Source organism: Apostichopus japonicus, chromosome 16 (assembly GCF_037975245.1).
Source record: "Apostichopus japonicus isolate 1M-3 chromosome 16, ASM3797524v1, whole genome shotgun sequence".
Taxonomy (NCBI): domain Eukaryota; kingdom Metazoa; phylum Echinodermata; class Holothuroidea; order Aspidochirotida; family Stichopodidae; genus Apostichopus; species Apostichopus japonicus.
The window spans coordinates 38,797,553-38,813,251 of NC_092576.1; the positions used below are offsets into that span (position 1 = coordinate 38,797,553).

At 38.0% G+C, this 15,699-nt stretch overlaps 1 protein-coding gene across 2 annotated transcripts in view; it reads right to left on the reverse strand.

Moving 5' to 3' along the window:
- The window catches only part of LOC139982301 (uncharacterized), a 55,268-nt gene that overhangs the window by 13,517 nt on the left and 26,052 nt on the right, over positions 1-15,699 (reverse strand). For both annotated transcript variants that reach the window (XM_071994998.1, XM_071994999.1), the window contains exon 7: positions 6,831-6,950. In XM_071994998.1, the coding sequence (XP_071851099.1) occupies positions 6,831-6,950 (120 nt within the window). The remainder of the gene's footprint in view (positions 1-6,830; positions 6,951-15,699) is intronic.

A 15,699-nucleotide genomic window follows, 5' to 3' on the forward strand; every position in this document is an offset into this window, starting at 1 on the left:
CACTGGGCGGCTGCGCCCAGCAGTTCTGAATGTCGCCCGCACAAACAGTATTTTAACCTTTTTCGCCCAGCACTTTTTTGATGATAATTTAATAAATTTTACCATAACCAAAATCTGGGAGAATACATGGCACAGAATAGGAAAAATAGCACCAACTAAGCATACTTCATGTGCAAAATGTGTCCAGTTGGGGGGGGGGGCACCCATGAGATCCCTCTCCCAGGGTGTGGATCACACTACCGCACAATCTGCCCGGCACTCAAATATTCATGAGCACTTCCCTGCTATGTGTACAGTATGCATTCTGATATATTATTAACTTTGCACATCCCGGTATTATTTGTCTTTTTCAGTTAAAGGTTGTGTGCCCAATTAAGAAACTCGAGAGGTTGGTATACAAACGGATCCACCAGAAAAGATAACACCAGTTCCTCAACAAAAGGCTATGCCCAACAAAGGCTGATGCATCAATGCACTCCAGCAGCTGTACCCCAGTGGAGTAACCATTCCATGCTGTAACTAAGTCTACATTTCAACTAGGTCTGCAGTCTTCTACTGTAGGTCTTCAGTCTACTACTGTAGGACTGTATATGACTAACCGGATTTAGGACATTGGACACATTTATTCATTTATTGTATTATGTAATATTAATGACATAGACATATAGTGCTAAATATGGTGCTAATACAGCCACTGGAGGTCTGTAAATGCGAGGGACCCAAATATGTTCAAAGCCCACAAGTTAATGATAACAGTAGTATTTTTCCTTATCTCTGAAAAATAAAGACATTTACCAATCTTGTAAAATGTGCTACCTACCTGTCTGAAGCAGTTTGTGTTCAAAAATTGCACATTTATTCTTTTCTTATGTTTCTTTGTTATGTTTCATGATGATGTGGCATCATTTGTACATACTTGTACTGCTCAAAGATAGTTACTCTTCACTGCCTATACTGTAGTTGTCATCTGATCAGGTTGTCATGTGCATATAGTTTCATATCAGCAAAGACATTGACATTTTTGGCAAACTTTGAGTGTGAGCTATATTTCTAGTTTAACATGTTAGGGGCATCATTAAGGGGTCTACTTTCTCCCAGCTTTGAACCATACTGTTTAGTTATTACAATGAGTGCAAGTTACAATCTCAGTGAATAAACAAACATAACATTTGTGCTGGCTCCAACCCAGTTACCTTGGCTATGAGCCTGAATGTCTCTTTTGCAATTAAAATCAAATGAATCATATCTTGGAAAATCATTTGAACATATATATCTTTGTGACACTTCTGTCCTCACACAATGCCATAAATGTGTCTTTTTTCCCTTTTCATTTCACATTACAGATGTACAGAACATCTTTTAGAGGAACAGTACAGCACAGCATAGTGTTATGGCATGGTGAATATTTTGCAAGCAGATATAAGGGTTAGAACTGGAAGTGTTTGTGTTCGATTGTTTTATTAATAAACGTGTGCTTCTCTACGTTATGTAAGATGATTGTCATATTTCTTGTTCTCCAGTGAGAGCTACGGATTTGCATAGTGATCCTTGTTAACATGGATACGGAAAATTTTGAAATAGCTGATGTCAAAGCAGTTCCTCAGCTTGTTTAAATACCATACATCAAGGACGCAAGAGTGGACAATGGGAGTAACAAGTATCCAGAATGTAGATATCACAAGCCTTCAAGACAATTGAACAAACTGTACCATAACGGACAAAAACAAACATGGTGTCTCAGTAAAATGAAGTCACTAAGCTAGTGCAATGTATCATAAGAATTTATCTTCTCCATGGTGTCAAACATTGATTGTTGCATTCAGTGCGTTATGTATCTTTCTCCTTTCTGCATTGATTTGCATGTTCATTCATAGTGTAATGTAAACTTCATAATTGATGTCATCAAAGTTACAACTGTGTCATATTAAAAAACTAAATGATTGAATATTGGTTTCACTACATACTTTATGTACACTATTTGGCTTTCCATGATAGCAATATCTGATATGTTTACTTACTGTAGTTTGTTCAGTCATATCAGTAGTTCTAATGTGACATTGATCTTGGGTTATTTATTGTTGGTACAGAATAACTTGTCTTTATTTTGTATTGTGTGAGATCAATTTAACATAACATATATTGTGATGTCATGGAGTGTTGAAGAGGTACTCTAACTTGCAGCTAGTAGAGATAAAAAAGTTCATTCAGTGCTCTCATGTTAACCCCAGTGACAGATGAAGATAGTGGCATATGGAGATGTTTGAAATGCAGGGGACATTATAGGGTCTTTTGAGGTTTTGGCAAAGTTTCTTTTGGATGTAAATCTGCTATACTTATCATGGAAAAGTTCCACAATGGAGGCATGGCGTCTCCTAGCCTTATTTGGGTATATGTTCCTGCATTCCGTATTTGGAACACTGCCCTACTATTGTTTGTATTGCTTATTCTAAAGTTAGGTAAGTCAGTATTGTAACATGTTTTTATTTTTAACACATTGATTGCATTTGTACAGTTCTATACATTGAGTTCAACTACAATAACCATGAGCAGGGAAAACTTACCACTTTCTCACTTGCATTTTCTATGTTAAAGTGACCATATTCATACTTTAACCAAAGCATTTCTTCCATATTTGATATATAGTGTTTATCCAGAGTAGGTTACGGGATATTTTGAAGGTAGGCTATGTAGTATTGGCCCCAATTTAGTTAGCTATAATTGCTAGAATATTTAAAAAAGAATGTTCCTAGAGGTCTTTACTTTCCAAATTGTTCTAAGGCATTCTAATTGAAGGCATAAGATGTCTGAATGTCCCAGTGAGGTAAATTTCCTCGAAGGTAGTAATAAAACCAGTTTCAAAACTTTGATCAAAGGTAACCATATTTGAATATCTGGTATAATTGGGGCCAATACAGCATACTCTGGTCGAGAGTTGCCGTGGAAGCCACCATATGTTTGTAGTAATGCAGTAAAATGTATTAAAGGCAGCTGGAGGAGTCCAGTTTACCCCCAGTGCCGAAGGTCATTCATCTTTTGTGTTTTTTTTTTTTTTGGAGAACACTTTAACCTTCCCAACCATACCATTAACGAGTTGTCTCTATAGGGGATTGAATCCTTAAGTAGCCGTCCTGAGCTAGTACGAATCAGCAGAGAGAGGTTGTAGATGCTAAGCCTTCGCACTATTCAACCTCATGGGCTCAACATTCAGGAAGGACATGACTAACTTTTCTTATGTCCCCCTCCTTCTCCCCTTGTCCCCCCCATCACTCCTCTTTTCATAGCTTTTTTCCACCCCCTTTTTCTCCACACCTTTCTGTCTTTGTCCTTCTCCAGTTTATTCCCTACCCCCTTCCCTTAATCCTCTCTTTGTCCCTCCACTGTTTATCTCCTACCTCTCCTCTTCCCCTGTTGGTTTCTTTCTTTCATTCTTCTCTCCATCCCGTGTCTACTAATCCCCTTACATCTATCTCTTTGTGTTCACCATGCTCATCAACCTGTCTGTATTATGTGCGTGGTTTTTTCCCTTCTGTTACTGTTACTTGTCATTTAGCCTTTGAAGAAGATCCTGCTAGGATCGAAACGTCAGGCCAACTTACTTTCACGCATTTTCCTACAGAGGCTCTCTAGTGGATACGCAGTTTGCTAACAGTTTTATTTTATTTTGAACTCAAGTATTGAAGAACGTTAGGCCAGAAGCAAGTCGTTTCGTCAAATAAAAGTACATCAGCACATATTCAGTCACATGTTTGTAGAGAATTACACGACGAAACTATTCGCTTTTTATTTCTTCAGCAATGTCTCCAACAAAAATCAGCAGCACGAGATCATACGGCACATATGACTCCTAGAGCTGGTAAAGCGTTTTCCCAGCAGTACAATATGCACTATTCCATATAGCCAATCGAAAAATTGCGTACATAACAAGTGGAAAGTTGCTCGCATAGCACACAGTACAATCATACGGTATGCCTATAGGTTACGCAACACTGTGAGAGGCGGATTAGAATCTCGGAAACCTGATACTTTGCGGTAACAGTACCCAGATCCGTATGCTGTTTATAGCTAAGCATGAGAATGCCACATTAAAGAAATGAATATGTTACCGCTGTGAGAAGAGGGCAGCATTGTTTTTATTTTTAAATCGGGGAATACGTTGAGACAAGATTAGCAATTTCCTAGCTGAGAGTGTGCCTTTAAGTTATATTTGGTCGGGATATTAGTAGGGTGTCTTAGTGCGGGAGAGGGCGTAGATATGGTTTATCCTCGTTAATGTTATGTTGTTATTGTCAAAGCGTTTGCAAGGGGTGAGAGATAAATGTACCGATGGGTGTCGTATTGGGTAGGGATGGGTGTGGTAGAGGTAATTATGGGTGCTTTATGGTGGGGGAGCATGAAGACCGCTTAAACATATTAAATGTAATTTGTGTTTTACGGGGAGGTGGAAATCTGAAGAAAGGAAAATAAGAAATATTAATATATAACTAGTATATTATTTGTATTATGATTAAATATATTTATTTTGTTCCGTTTTGTTTTAATCTTGAATGTGGTTTTATGGAGATATTAATTTCACAGACGGATCCTATTGTGTTTACGTTTTTGTATGTTTGTTACTAAATAAAAGTTGTTGTTTTTTCTGTAAAAGTAAATATCAATGACTAAAAGTAAAATTATTTGTTTTGTTATTTTCAGGATAGTTTTGTGACTGATTTGGATAGAAGAGATGAAAGAATGTTTTGAATTATTATTATTTTGTTGTTGAAAAATATCATAACAATGTGTGAATTATCACTGTTTACTTTTAAACGTTTCTATGCATTATCTTACATTGGGTTGGGGAGGGGGAGTTGAAGCAATGAAGGATGCAATCAATACGTTTACATTATATTAATGTAACTATTTGTTTGAAACTATCGTGAAAATGTAAACCCTGTTAACAAACATCTGTTGTTATTTATGTTTTATTGACTTTCACTGAAAGCGTTTATTCAGATATTCCTGTGTTGTTTTAATAGATATCAATATATAGATATAAATATAATATATAGTTGTATTACTAGATAAAACACTTACATGCACGTTTAGTCACATGGCTTTGTTGCTGAAGAATATTAAAGTACGTGAGTGGTTGTTGTTTAGTTTAAATACATTTGTAAATCTGTTTTTTTTTTCATAAAGTAGTAGGAGTGGTGTGGTTTGTGGTAGTATCATCGGTAAACATTTTCTTATCTATTTTAATGTTCATATTTTTAGAGCAGGTGTCACGATTGTTTATCTTGTTTATAAAAAAAAATGTTGCTTTTTTGTAAACATAATCTTTGAAGAAATAAGTTTACTGAAAATAACGTTTTGTTTGTTGCTGAAGAATATACAAACGTGTATAACTAATTGTTATTGTTTGTTGTTAACTTTTGAATACACTTTGTTAATCTGCTTTGACTACAAATCAAGGGCGGTGAGTCTGGTTAGTAACGATATTTAAATGTTACTTGCGTTTGCAGAAATACAACAGCAAAGTGTAATCTATACTTATTGTTTGTTGCTGAATCATATTGAAACAATGAGTAAATAAATTGTTGTTGAATATTGTTAAATGGTAAACATAATTTTTAATATATTTGCCTACAAGTCAAGAATTGCAAAGGTGAATATCGGTAGCAGCAGTTGCAATTTATTTTAAAGCTGATAGAAAATGAGGTAGCATGTTATCCTTTGTATACAAGCAGTTGTTATCATTAACCTTTATATGTATATTTACTCCTCAATTCAAACACAGTATATCAAATTATATTTAAAGTGCAGTGATATATAATTTGCGTTTGTTTTGAATACTATGCAAAATTCGACTTACAACCTATTTTATAGTCATTTGTTTATTAAGCATACCAAAACAATTCGGAACTATTTGTAGTTGTTTATTGTTTACTTTGAAGACATAAAGTTTCTAGTAAGGCAGGTGAAGAAAATCTAGTCATGACAGAAACTGGTCTGACATATTTTACATATGTTCTTATTTATTGTATAAGAGGAGGGTGACATTGTATTTTTATTTTGTTTTGTTTTACAAACACTTGTTATTATATATTTATTTTCAGTGAAGTTTAATTATCAATACTTATGTAATATCTGTTCATCATCGATATCACAGACAAGTCGATTCAGGAGTTTTCATTGTATGGCGAGGGTAAAATATGAGGGAGTGGTAGGTTGGTTATTGAAATAGATTTATATAAGGGACTGTATGCAGGGTTAGTGATAGTAAATACAAGTTGAACGGCAATTTAATGTCGAGGGGTGTTAGCTATGGGTTTCTGATGTTGTAAATTCTTGATATTCATATCTTGAAAATATCAGTTTATTCATTTTACAAATACTTTGCATCATATTTAATGATTGAGGAAGGCCGCTTTGTATTTAAGCTTTACCTAATCATAGCCAAAAATTCAGTTAGATGTTTAAACTGTACCCAATGACTAGAGGGGTTAGAGTGGAATGAAATGGACTTTTGTGGTTTTATCAAAGGGTTATAGGGAGGTGAATAGTTTACTCTTCAGAGAATGGTGATTTGTGATATTGACTCATTCCATTAAATACAGACAATTAGAGGGTGAAACAGGGATATTAATGAATAGTTGTTATCCTTGTAATATTTGTTAATTTTCTTGGTAAGACTTGATTGTATTATTTGTGACAATCACATTTCAATAATGATCAAAGGTGAACGTTTTAAATTATGTTTCTTACTCACACTAAGGTGGGCGGGGAAATAGTATGTAATAGTAGATTTCTATAAGTTCCGTACTCACGTGACCTATTGACGGTGTACTTACGTTTCGACTGGACGCTTTGACCAGGAGCTCTATGGCTGACCTCTGTACTGACACATCATCTTTGTAATTGATGACTACATGTTGTGAGCACAACTCTGTAATAGTGTGAACGTCATCAGCCTGTTAAACAAGATAAATATTGTTTTTGCATTAACATATGATAAATAATAAGTAAAGAATAATATTTATTTATGAAAATGCTATTTTATGATCAAGTCCCACTTTACTAGTTCTTACAACTAATATCTATGATGATTCCTTTAGTGCGTTATGAGGCACGATGGTTTTAACCTGTATGGGCGCATTTTACAGTACATACAGAACGTGTGTAAGGACCCAACTCCTAAAATCCGATAAGTCAAAACAATATCATACCTTATAAAAGTTTGCATTGGAATTTGCATTGCATTGACATCAGAGCGGAAACATCTCTTCAACGGCTCTCGATTATTTACTTATTTTCTGTCTTTCGTGCATTTGTTTGGCCTCATTCTGAGGCATTAAACATTATCCTGTGAAACAGGAGGATTTTATTACGAATTTGGCATAACATTGATGTAATTAGTACAATTTTTTTTCAAACAATACAAGTGCCAAGGCGCCACTTGGCGCCAGGCTTTATCTCACAAATGAGTACCGGATCCGCGAAAATGCCGCCAAATAGTTTCGTGTTGAAAACCAACAGTGTGAAGCTTGTTGATGCTAATTTTAATTCTACGGACATATTAAAGTCTTTGGCCAACGACATTGGAAAGAAAAATATCCTCGGGTGTGTTAAGACTCAAGGACAGTGGATCTTAACGGTAAAAAAACAAAGGAGATGTAGAAGTTATTCAAGAAACTGGATTAAAAATAGGGAAAGAGGTATGTGACATCATGGGAGTGACCAAGACCATAATATCCGTAAGTGTTTTTGGAGATGATGCAATTTCAGGAAAATTGGAAGAATACGGATGTAGATTAAGATCCCTATGGGTACGTAAATATTACGAAGACTACCCCAACATAGAAAATGGCATCAGATACGTTAGACTCGAATTACCAAACAGTGTAAAGTCTCTACCGTACGCAATCACTATAGAGGGAACTCACTTAAGATTTAAGCACAATGGACAATCACGGGTGTGTAATCTCTGCTTATCAGATGATCACATAATGCGAGAGTGCCCATAAAACACGTGTAGAGAGTGCGGTCAAGAAAGGCATTCAAGGAACCGCTGCCCTGAAATCCTCTGTTATAAATGCAACAAGCTGGGCCACACGAGTTACTACTGCGATGAAAAGGACGACACGGAAACAATTAATGATGACACAGAAATCGAGAACCCAATTGACAAGCCAACGACTAATGAGGACACAGAGAAACCAACGACTTATGAAGCACAGGAAAGTGAATCGAGACCTGCGAATACTGGGGTATTAACAAAAGATAAAGACGAGGAATGTATTAGTGACCTGAAAGAGAGTAGTGAGCAGCCACCTGTAAACACGACGGACCTGAAAGAGAGAAGTCGACAGTCTTCTGTAAAGAAAACAGACCAGCACCGAGATATGAACAGCCTAGGACCGAGTCAACAGTCATGGAAGGTAACGCTAACCTGACAAAAGTTCAGCAGAGAAAGGAGCACGAAGGTAATCAACAAGTCGACGCAAAGATAAAGCGAACCCTGTCATCGAATGACGGAGCAGACTGGATAGTCGTAAAGAAGAATAGCACAAATCACGACGACATTAACACTTTCATTTCTGTATTAAATAATGACTTTACGGCAATTGGATTCACAGAAACCTTGGTTCGAAAAAAGGTTTCTTATGTTCAATCGCATATTTAATTTTCTTAACCAATATAATATTCTCTGTAAAGAACAGTACGGCTTTCGACGCGAGCATTCTATTGAAATGGCTTTGGCAGATGCAGTTAACAGTTTACATACTAGTCTTAATAATGACAAAAATTGCATAGGTGTATTCCTCGACCTTTCGAAGGCGTTTGACACGATCGATCATACCATCCTTATCAATAAATTATTTTCATACGGCATTAGAGGAACTACTCTCAACTGGCTTGAAAGCTATATTTCGAACAGATATCAGTATACCTTGTATAAAAACTCTAGATCCGATCTTGCTAAAATTCGTTGTGGCGTTCCACAGGGTTCAGTCTTAGGTCCTTTGTTATTTATTCTTTATATTAACGATATTTGTCATGTCTCCAAACTAGCCAAAATCGTTCTCTTTGCTGATGACACCAGTATTTTCTCCGAGAGCGACGACATAATCACATTATCTTCCAACGTGTCAAATGAATTAAATAAATTCTGTAATTGGTTTTCAGCCAATAAATTATCACTAAATGTACAAAAAAGTAATTACATTGTCTTTAATACTCGTAATACACTTATTTGGAATAAAGATATATGTATGGATGGGAAAAAATTAAGCAAGTTTATACTACTAAGTTTTAATGTATAAATATTGATTGTAAACTTAGCTGGCGCAACCATATTTCAACCATATGCAGTATAATTGCACGGAATGTTGGCATATAATCTAAGTTGAAATATAATCTATCGGAAAACATACCCAGAACACTATACCAGACCCTGATTGTCCCGCATCTCACTTATTGTTCCATTATTTTGTCTGGTACATACAACACCAACCTTAACAATCTTATAATACTCCAAAAGGCAGCCATTCGCCACATAACACACTCAGCGCCACGTGAGCACACTAGTCCCCTATTTAAGAAACTCAACTTACTAAAATTGCACGATCTCATTAAAGTTAAGCTTGCATTATTTGCCTACAAGACCTGGAATGGATTACTACCAGCTGTCTTTGACTATTCTTTAACCAGTAACAGAGATGTACATAATCATAACACGAGGCATGGTAATCATGCCCACTATAATCTCTACAATACCACCATTGGAACTGTAAGCCTACAAAACCGTGCAACAAAAACATGGAATCATCTAACGAACGATTTAAAGAGTAAAGAGTCAGTCACATCCTTTAAGAAGTGGTTTTGTAAGGAAATAATAGCTAGTTACTGACTAAAACTAAATTATACCTGTATGTCATTACTATATATATATATATATATATATATATATATATATATATATATATATATATATATGTCATTACTATATATATATATATATATATATATATATATATATGTATATATATATGTATATATATATGTATATATATATATATATATATATATATATATAGCACTGGATTGGGGCATAAGTTGACACCCTTCTAAGTGGTGTATAGGTTGCCATTTGGACATGTGACCAAACACCATGGTAGGGGTCTCATGTTGTACCTTGTACACCACTTGTCACAAACAAGGGGGTATATGATGGCAAAACTATTCAGGGGGTATTCTATAGCCCATAAGGGAACGGTATATCCATTTCGGTTAACATATACCCAGAGCGCTTTTCATATCCCATTTTCGGGGTGTTTGTTTACCACCATACATTTAGTGTTATTATATATGGCACCAATGCTATCATGGTATACATCTTCAGTAACAAAATTATGCAATCGATAAGGGAGGATGCTCCAAATATGTTTTGCATTGGTTCACGGCATGCCAAGGGGGGGGGTGCGTGCGAGGCGGTGGAAAGTGGGGCAGGGGGAGGTGAGTGGGGCAGGGGGTGAAAGGTGTGTGCGAGGCAGTGGAAGGTGCGTGCGAGGCGGTGGAAGGTGAGTGGGGGGAGGTGATTGCAAGGTGCGTGGGAGGGGATGGAAAATGGGTGCGAGGCGGTGGAAGGTGAGGCAGGGGATGGAATGTGGGTGCGAGGGGGGGAGGTGTGTGCGAGGGGATGGAAGATCCGTGAGATGCGGAGGAAGGTGAGTGCGAGGGGGGAGGTGTGTGCTAGGGGATGGAAGGTGCGTGCGAGACGGTGGAAGGTGAGGCAGGGGAGGGTGAGTGGGAGGGGTGAAGGTGAGTGCGAGGGGAGGGGGGCGGGGAGGTGTGTGCGAGGGGATGGAAGAGCCGTGAGAGGCAGTGGAAGGTGAGTGCGAGGGGGAAGGTGTGTGCTAGGGGATGGAAGGTGCCTGCGAGGCGGTGGAAGGTGAGGCAGGGGAGGGTGAGTGGGAGGGGGTGAAGGTGAGTGCGAGGGGGGAAGGTGAGACAGGGGGAGGTGAGTGGGAGGGGGTGAAAGGTGTGTGCGAGGGGATGGAAGGTGCGTGCGAGGCGTTGGAAGGTGAGGCAAGGGGAAGGTGAGTGGGAGGGGGTGAAGGTGAGTGCTAGGGGGGAAGGTGAGTGGGAGGGGGTGAAGGTGAGTGCTAGGGGGAAGGTGAGGCAGGGGGAGGTGAGTGGGGGAGGAAGATGGGTGCGAGGTGGTGAGAGGTGTGTGCGAGGCGTTGGAAGGTGAGTGCGAGGGGAGGTGTGTGCTAGGGGATGGACGGTGCTTGCGAGGCGGTGGAAGCTGAGGCAGGGGGAGGGTAAGTTGGAGGGGGTAAAGCTGAGTGCGAGGGGAGAAGATGAGGTAGGGAGAGGTAAGTGGGAAGGGATGGAAGATATGTGTGAGTCGGTGGAAGGTGCGTGCCAGGCGGTGGAAAGTGGAAGGTGGGGGGGGGAGGTGTGTGTGAGGCGGTGGAAGGTGATGCACACACGGGGGAGTGGAGTAAAACTATAAAGTGGCACAGTTATTGGTGAAATATCCAGGAATACTAACTATGACATTAATGTACCGATTACCAAAGACGAAAGGAAGGGTCAGGGACGTAGCTAAGGCCTGATAATTGGGGGTGTTGTACTGGCTGAAATTCCAACTGGATGGGTTTTGGAGCCAGAAAATTCCGACTGCTGCCTTGTACCCCCACCCCCCCCCCCCCCGCACTACTCGCCAACGATACGGTCAGTATCAAGTACTAAGTACAAAATTTATGTTAACGTAATAAAGGGGGGGAAATGCAGAGCTTTTTCCTAGCGCGCTTAATATTTTTTCTTAGGGGGGAGGGGGGTTGGGGCTATTTATCACTCACATTAAGTGTTCACAAATCAAATGTTCACTTCATTCCAACTGAGCGTTTGGAAGTGAACAATTCAACATTTTGCAGAAAAACGTTGAGTTGACGAGATACGATAAGTTGTCAATTAACCATTTTGCAAAAATATTTTCAATTGCTCAGATGGAATGAAGTGAACAATTGAACATTTTGCAGCAAAATGTCCAATTCACGAGATATGATAAGTTGTCAATTGAACATTTTTCATATAATTTTTCAATTGCTCAGTCTGTTTTTACCTCCATGGTTAAAGCAACTGAGCAATCCAACATTTTTCTGTCTTTTGATCAGATTTTATCTTGTTATCTAAACAATTTACTGAAAATTTCGCCTTATGGGGCAAAGTTTTTCTTATGTTGATGGCACTTTTAAGCTTCCGTAGATTAGCATTGGGTTTTATATATGTTTACGTTGCACAGTGGTTCTTTTAGGCATTTTTTTGTATGGTGGAGTATAAGGATCGCGAGACACAATTTTTCAACGTGACAAGGAAAACGTGGTAAATATGACTGATTAAAGGTCAATTTTGACTGGAAATTTTAGGTCACTCAAAATTACAAGAATGTATGAAAATTAGAGTGCGACAGTCGGAAAAATTAGAGTGCGACAGTAGGAAATTCCGACTGTCGCACTCATATTTTACAACTATCGTCAGTTTACCAAGATTGGGGTGAGACATCCCCACACCCCCCTCTAGCAACGTCCATGGGAAGGGTACCACACCGCCTCCCCTTACTTCCATGAAAAACAAAGGGAAATGATTCACAGCTCCTACCCCCCCCCCCCCAACAAAAATGGGGTGTATGTTAACCTCTCTATATATATAGTGTTATCAGATATCGCACTTATGTTTGTAAGGTTTAAATCTAATGTAAAGAAACATAATTATGCAATCGATATAGGTGGCAGCTCCCAATGTGCTTCTATATGGCAGTGGTGGTTGGGGGTTGGGAGTAAGGGTGGTGACTGGACACAAAGGGGCAAGTGGAGTGTTAAAACAGTACAGTATAGGCAAAGCTATTGTAGTGAAATTTCCTGGAATACTAACTTTGATGCAATGTACAGGTTACCCATAGACAATAGGTAGGGTAGGACACCATGTCACATTAACTGCATGCAAAACAAAGGGAAATTATTCACTGTCCTTACAAATGGGGTGTATGTAAACCTCTACAGATATATATATATATATATATATATATATATATATATATATATATATATATATATATATATATATATATATATATATATATATATATATATATATATATATATATATATATATATAGTGTTAACAGATATGGCATTAATGTTTTAAAGGTATATATCTGGTTTAGAGGAAAGAAATGCAATAGATAAGGGAGGCAGCTCCCAATAGTATTTTGCATTGCTTCACTGCACGCAATGGTTGGAGGAGGGGAGGTTAGGGTGGGGCTGGACACAAGGGAGAAAATGTATTAAAGATGTGTAACATTATATATAGGCAAAGTTATTGTAGTGAGATATCCTACAATACTAACTTTGATGTAATGTCAGGTTACAAATAAACGAAAGGAAGGCCAGCACCCCCCTCCCATTAACAGCATGAAAAAAAAAAATAAAGAACAATAATTCACAGCCCCCAAAACTGGGGTGTATGTTAACATCTACATACATTTAGCATTTGCAGTTATGGCATTAATGTTGTAGGCTGGTCTTTATCTGGTGTGAAGGAAACAAAATTATGCAAATATCTAGGGAAGAAGCCCCAATGTGTTTTTGCTTTGGTTCACTGCATGCTAGGGGGAGAGGATGGGTAAGGGTGGGCCCTGGACACAAAGGATAAAATGTTTTGGAGTGGTGTAAAATCATATATAGGCAAAGTTATGTGTTAAATTATCCTGGAATACTAACTTTGTGCAGGTAACCCATAGACGAAAGGAAAGGCAGGACACCCACTTCCCCTCAGTTGCATAAAAGACAAATGGAAATGATTCACAGCCCCCCCCCCCCACCAAAAAAGGGATGTATATTAATCTCCACATATATTTAGTGTTATCAGATTTAGCACTTACGTTTTGAAGGTCTATATCTGGTGTGAAAGAAACAAAATTATGCAATCAATAAAGAAGGAAGCTCCCAATGTCATTTTGGATTGCTTCAGTGCATGCCGGGGATGAAGGGGGCGGGGGTGGACACAAAGTGGAAAATGATTTTGAGTGGTGAAACATTATATATAGGCAAACTTGTTAGTTAATGCTTTAGGAATACTTACTTTTATGACAATGTACAGGTCATAGAAAAAAAAAAGTAGGGCCAAAACCTCCTCCGCCTAGTTGCATTAAAACAACAGGAAAGGCTTCACTGTCTACAAAGTGGGGTGTATGTTAACCAGTATATTTATTGTCATCAGATATTGCATCAAAATGTTCAGGGTCTATTTCAGTTGTGAATTACAGTAACAAAACTATGCAATTAATACGGGAGGTAGCTCTCAATTTGAGTTTGCATTGGGTCTGCATAGCACGAGATGGAGAATGGGTAAGGGTACAGATTGAAGAAACAGGGGATGGTGTTTTGGAGTTGGGTAACATAAGTAAATGAAATATCGAGCACTGTTAATGAGTGGGCAGGCTTTGTACCTCCCCCATTTTGCAAGACAGATACATTGATTCACTGCATACCAGGGGTGAAGGATGTGTAAGGGCAGCGATTAAGAGAAAGAGGAAGATGTTTTGGAGTAGGTTCATTTAGTTTACAAATGGTATAAGTGAAATATCCAGGACTGCTACTACCTTGACCTGAATGGACAGGTCAGCCACTGAAAAGGAAGGATGATACATAACACCTCATTAGGTACATAGCCAAGGTAAATTGGACAGTTTTAACACCCCTCTCCTATAGTATAGGGTTCAATCATGGAAAACAAACAATGAAGCTGAAATTATTTGTTCCAAATGAGTGTTTGAAACTTTGAAGAAACACATTCCTCTCCAGTCTAAATGTAGAAAAAAGACAAGGATGGGGAAATGTACTGCAAAGTGAATTACTACATTTTCCATCTTGTTCCATCTGGTTGCCTAAATAATCTACAAAAGATTACAAAAGCACAAACACAAATGAAGACAAACTTCATGCATTTTTAATTGTCACATTTATTAACCTACACAAAGGGTTTTACTTGTGTTATGTAATCCCAAGAGGATTAAACTTATGCAAAGCGTTTGGACTGGCAAGATGTTACATAATATTTCAATTGTGAGTTAACAAATATATTCAAAAGTAGGACAGGTGGATGAACCATTAATGAATGGGTCTATTATGCATATAGGACAATACCAATTTGTGACAGTTTACTTTAAACAATACCTGAAACAGAGGATTCCATCACTATGAAATGCTTAATTTAGGCAGAATTCTGGCCTTGAAATCTTATAGTACCGGTACTACAAAATAGCGGAATATGAGCCTAAGTTGTTTCCTTCTGTCTTTTATATATATTTTTTATTTTATTTTATCTTTTATTTTCAAGCTTTCATGCTGCTTTCTTTAACCTGCAAACCTAAGGGTAAAATGTTTTATCAGCGAATCTGGCTCCACAAGACCACTTAGGCTTGACTACAATGCCTTTTGTCCTTCATAAATTGTGAATGTCTTTGAACATGAGATTGTCAGTGCAGGCCATGGAAGTCCTAGTGGGGTATGTGTGCTAGACTGAGTAGTACTCCAGCTACTTGGAATGATTAGACAACAATGCTTAAAGCGTAATTTTTCAGCCAGTTATTTCCATTTCAATTGTTAACTCTACTGTTAAAAGTGCATACATGATCCTTAACATACCAAGTAT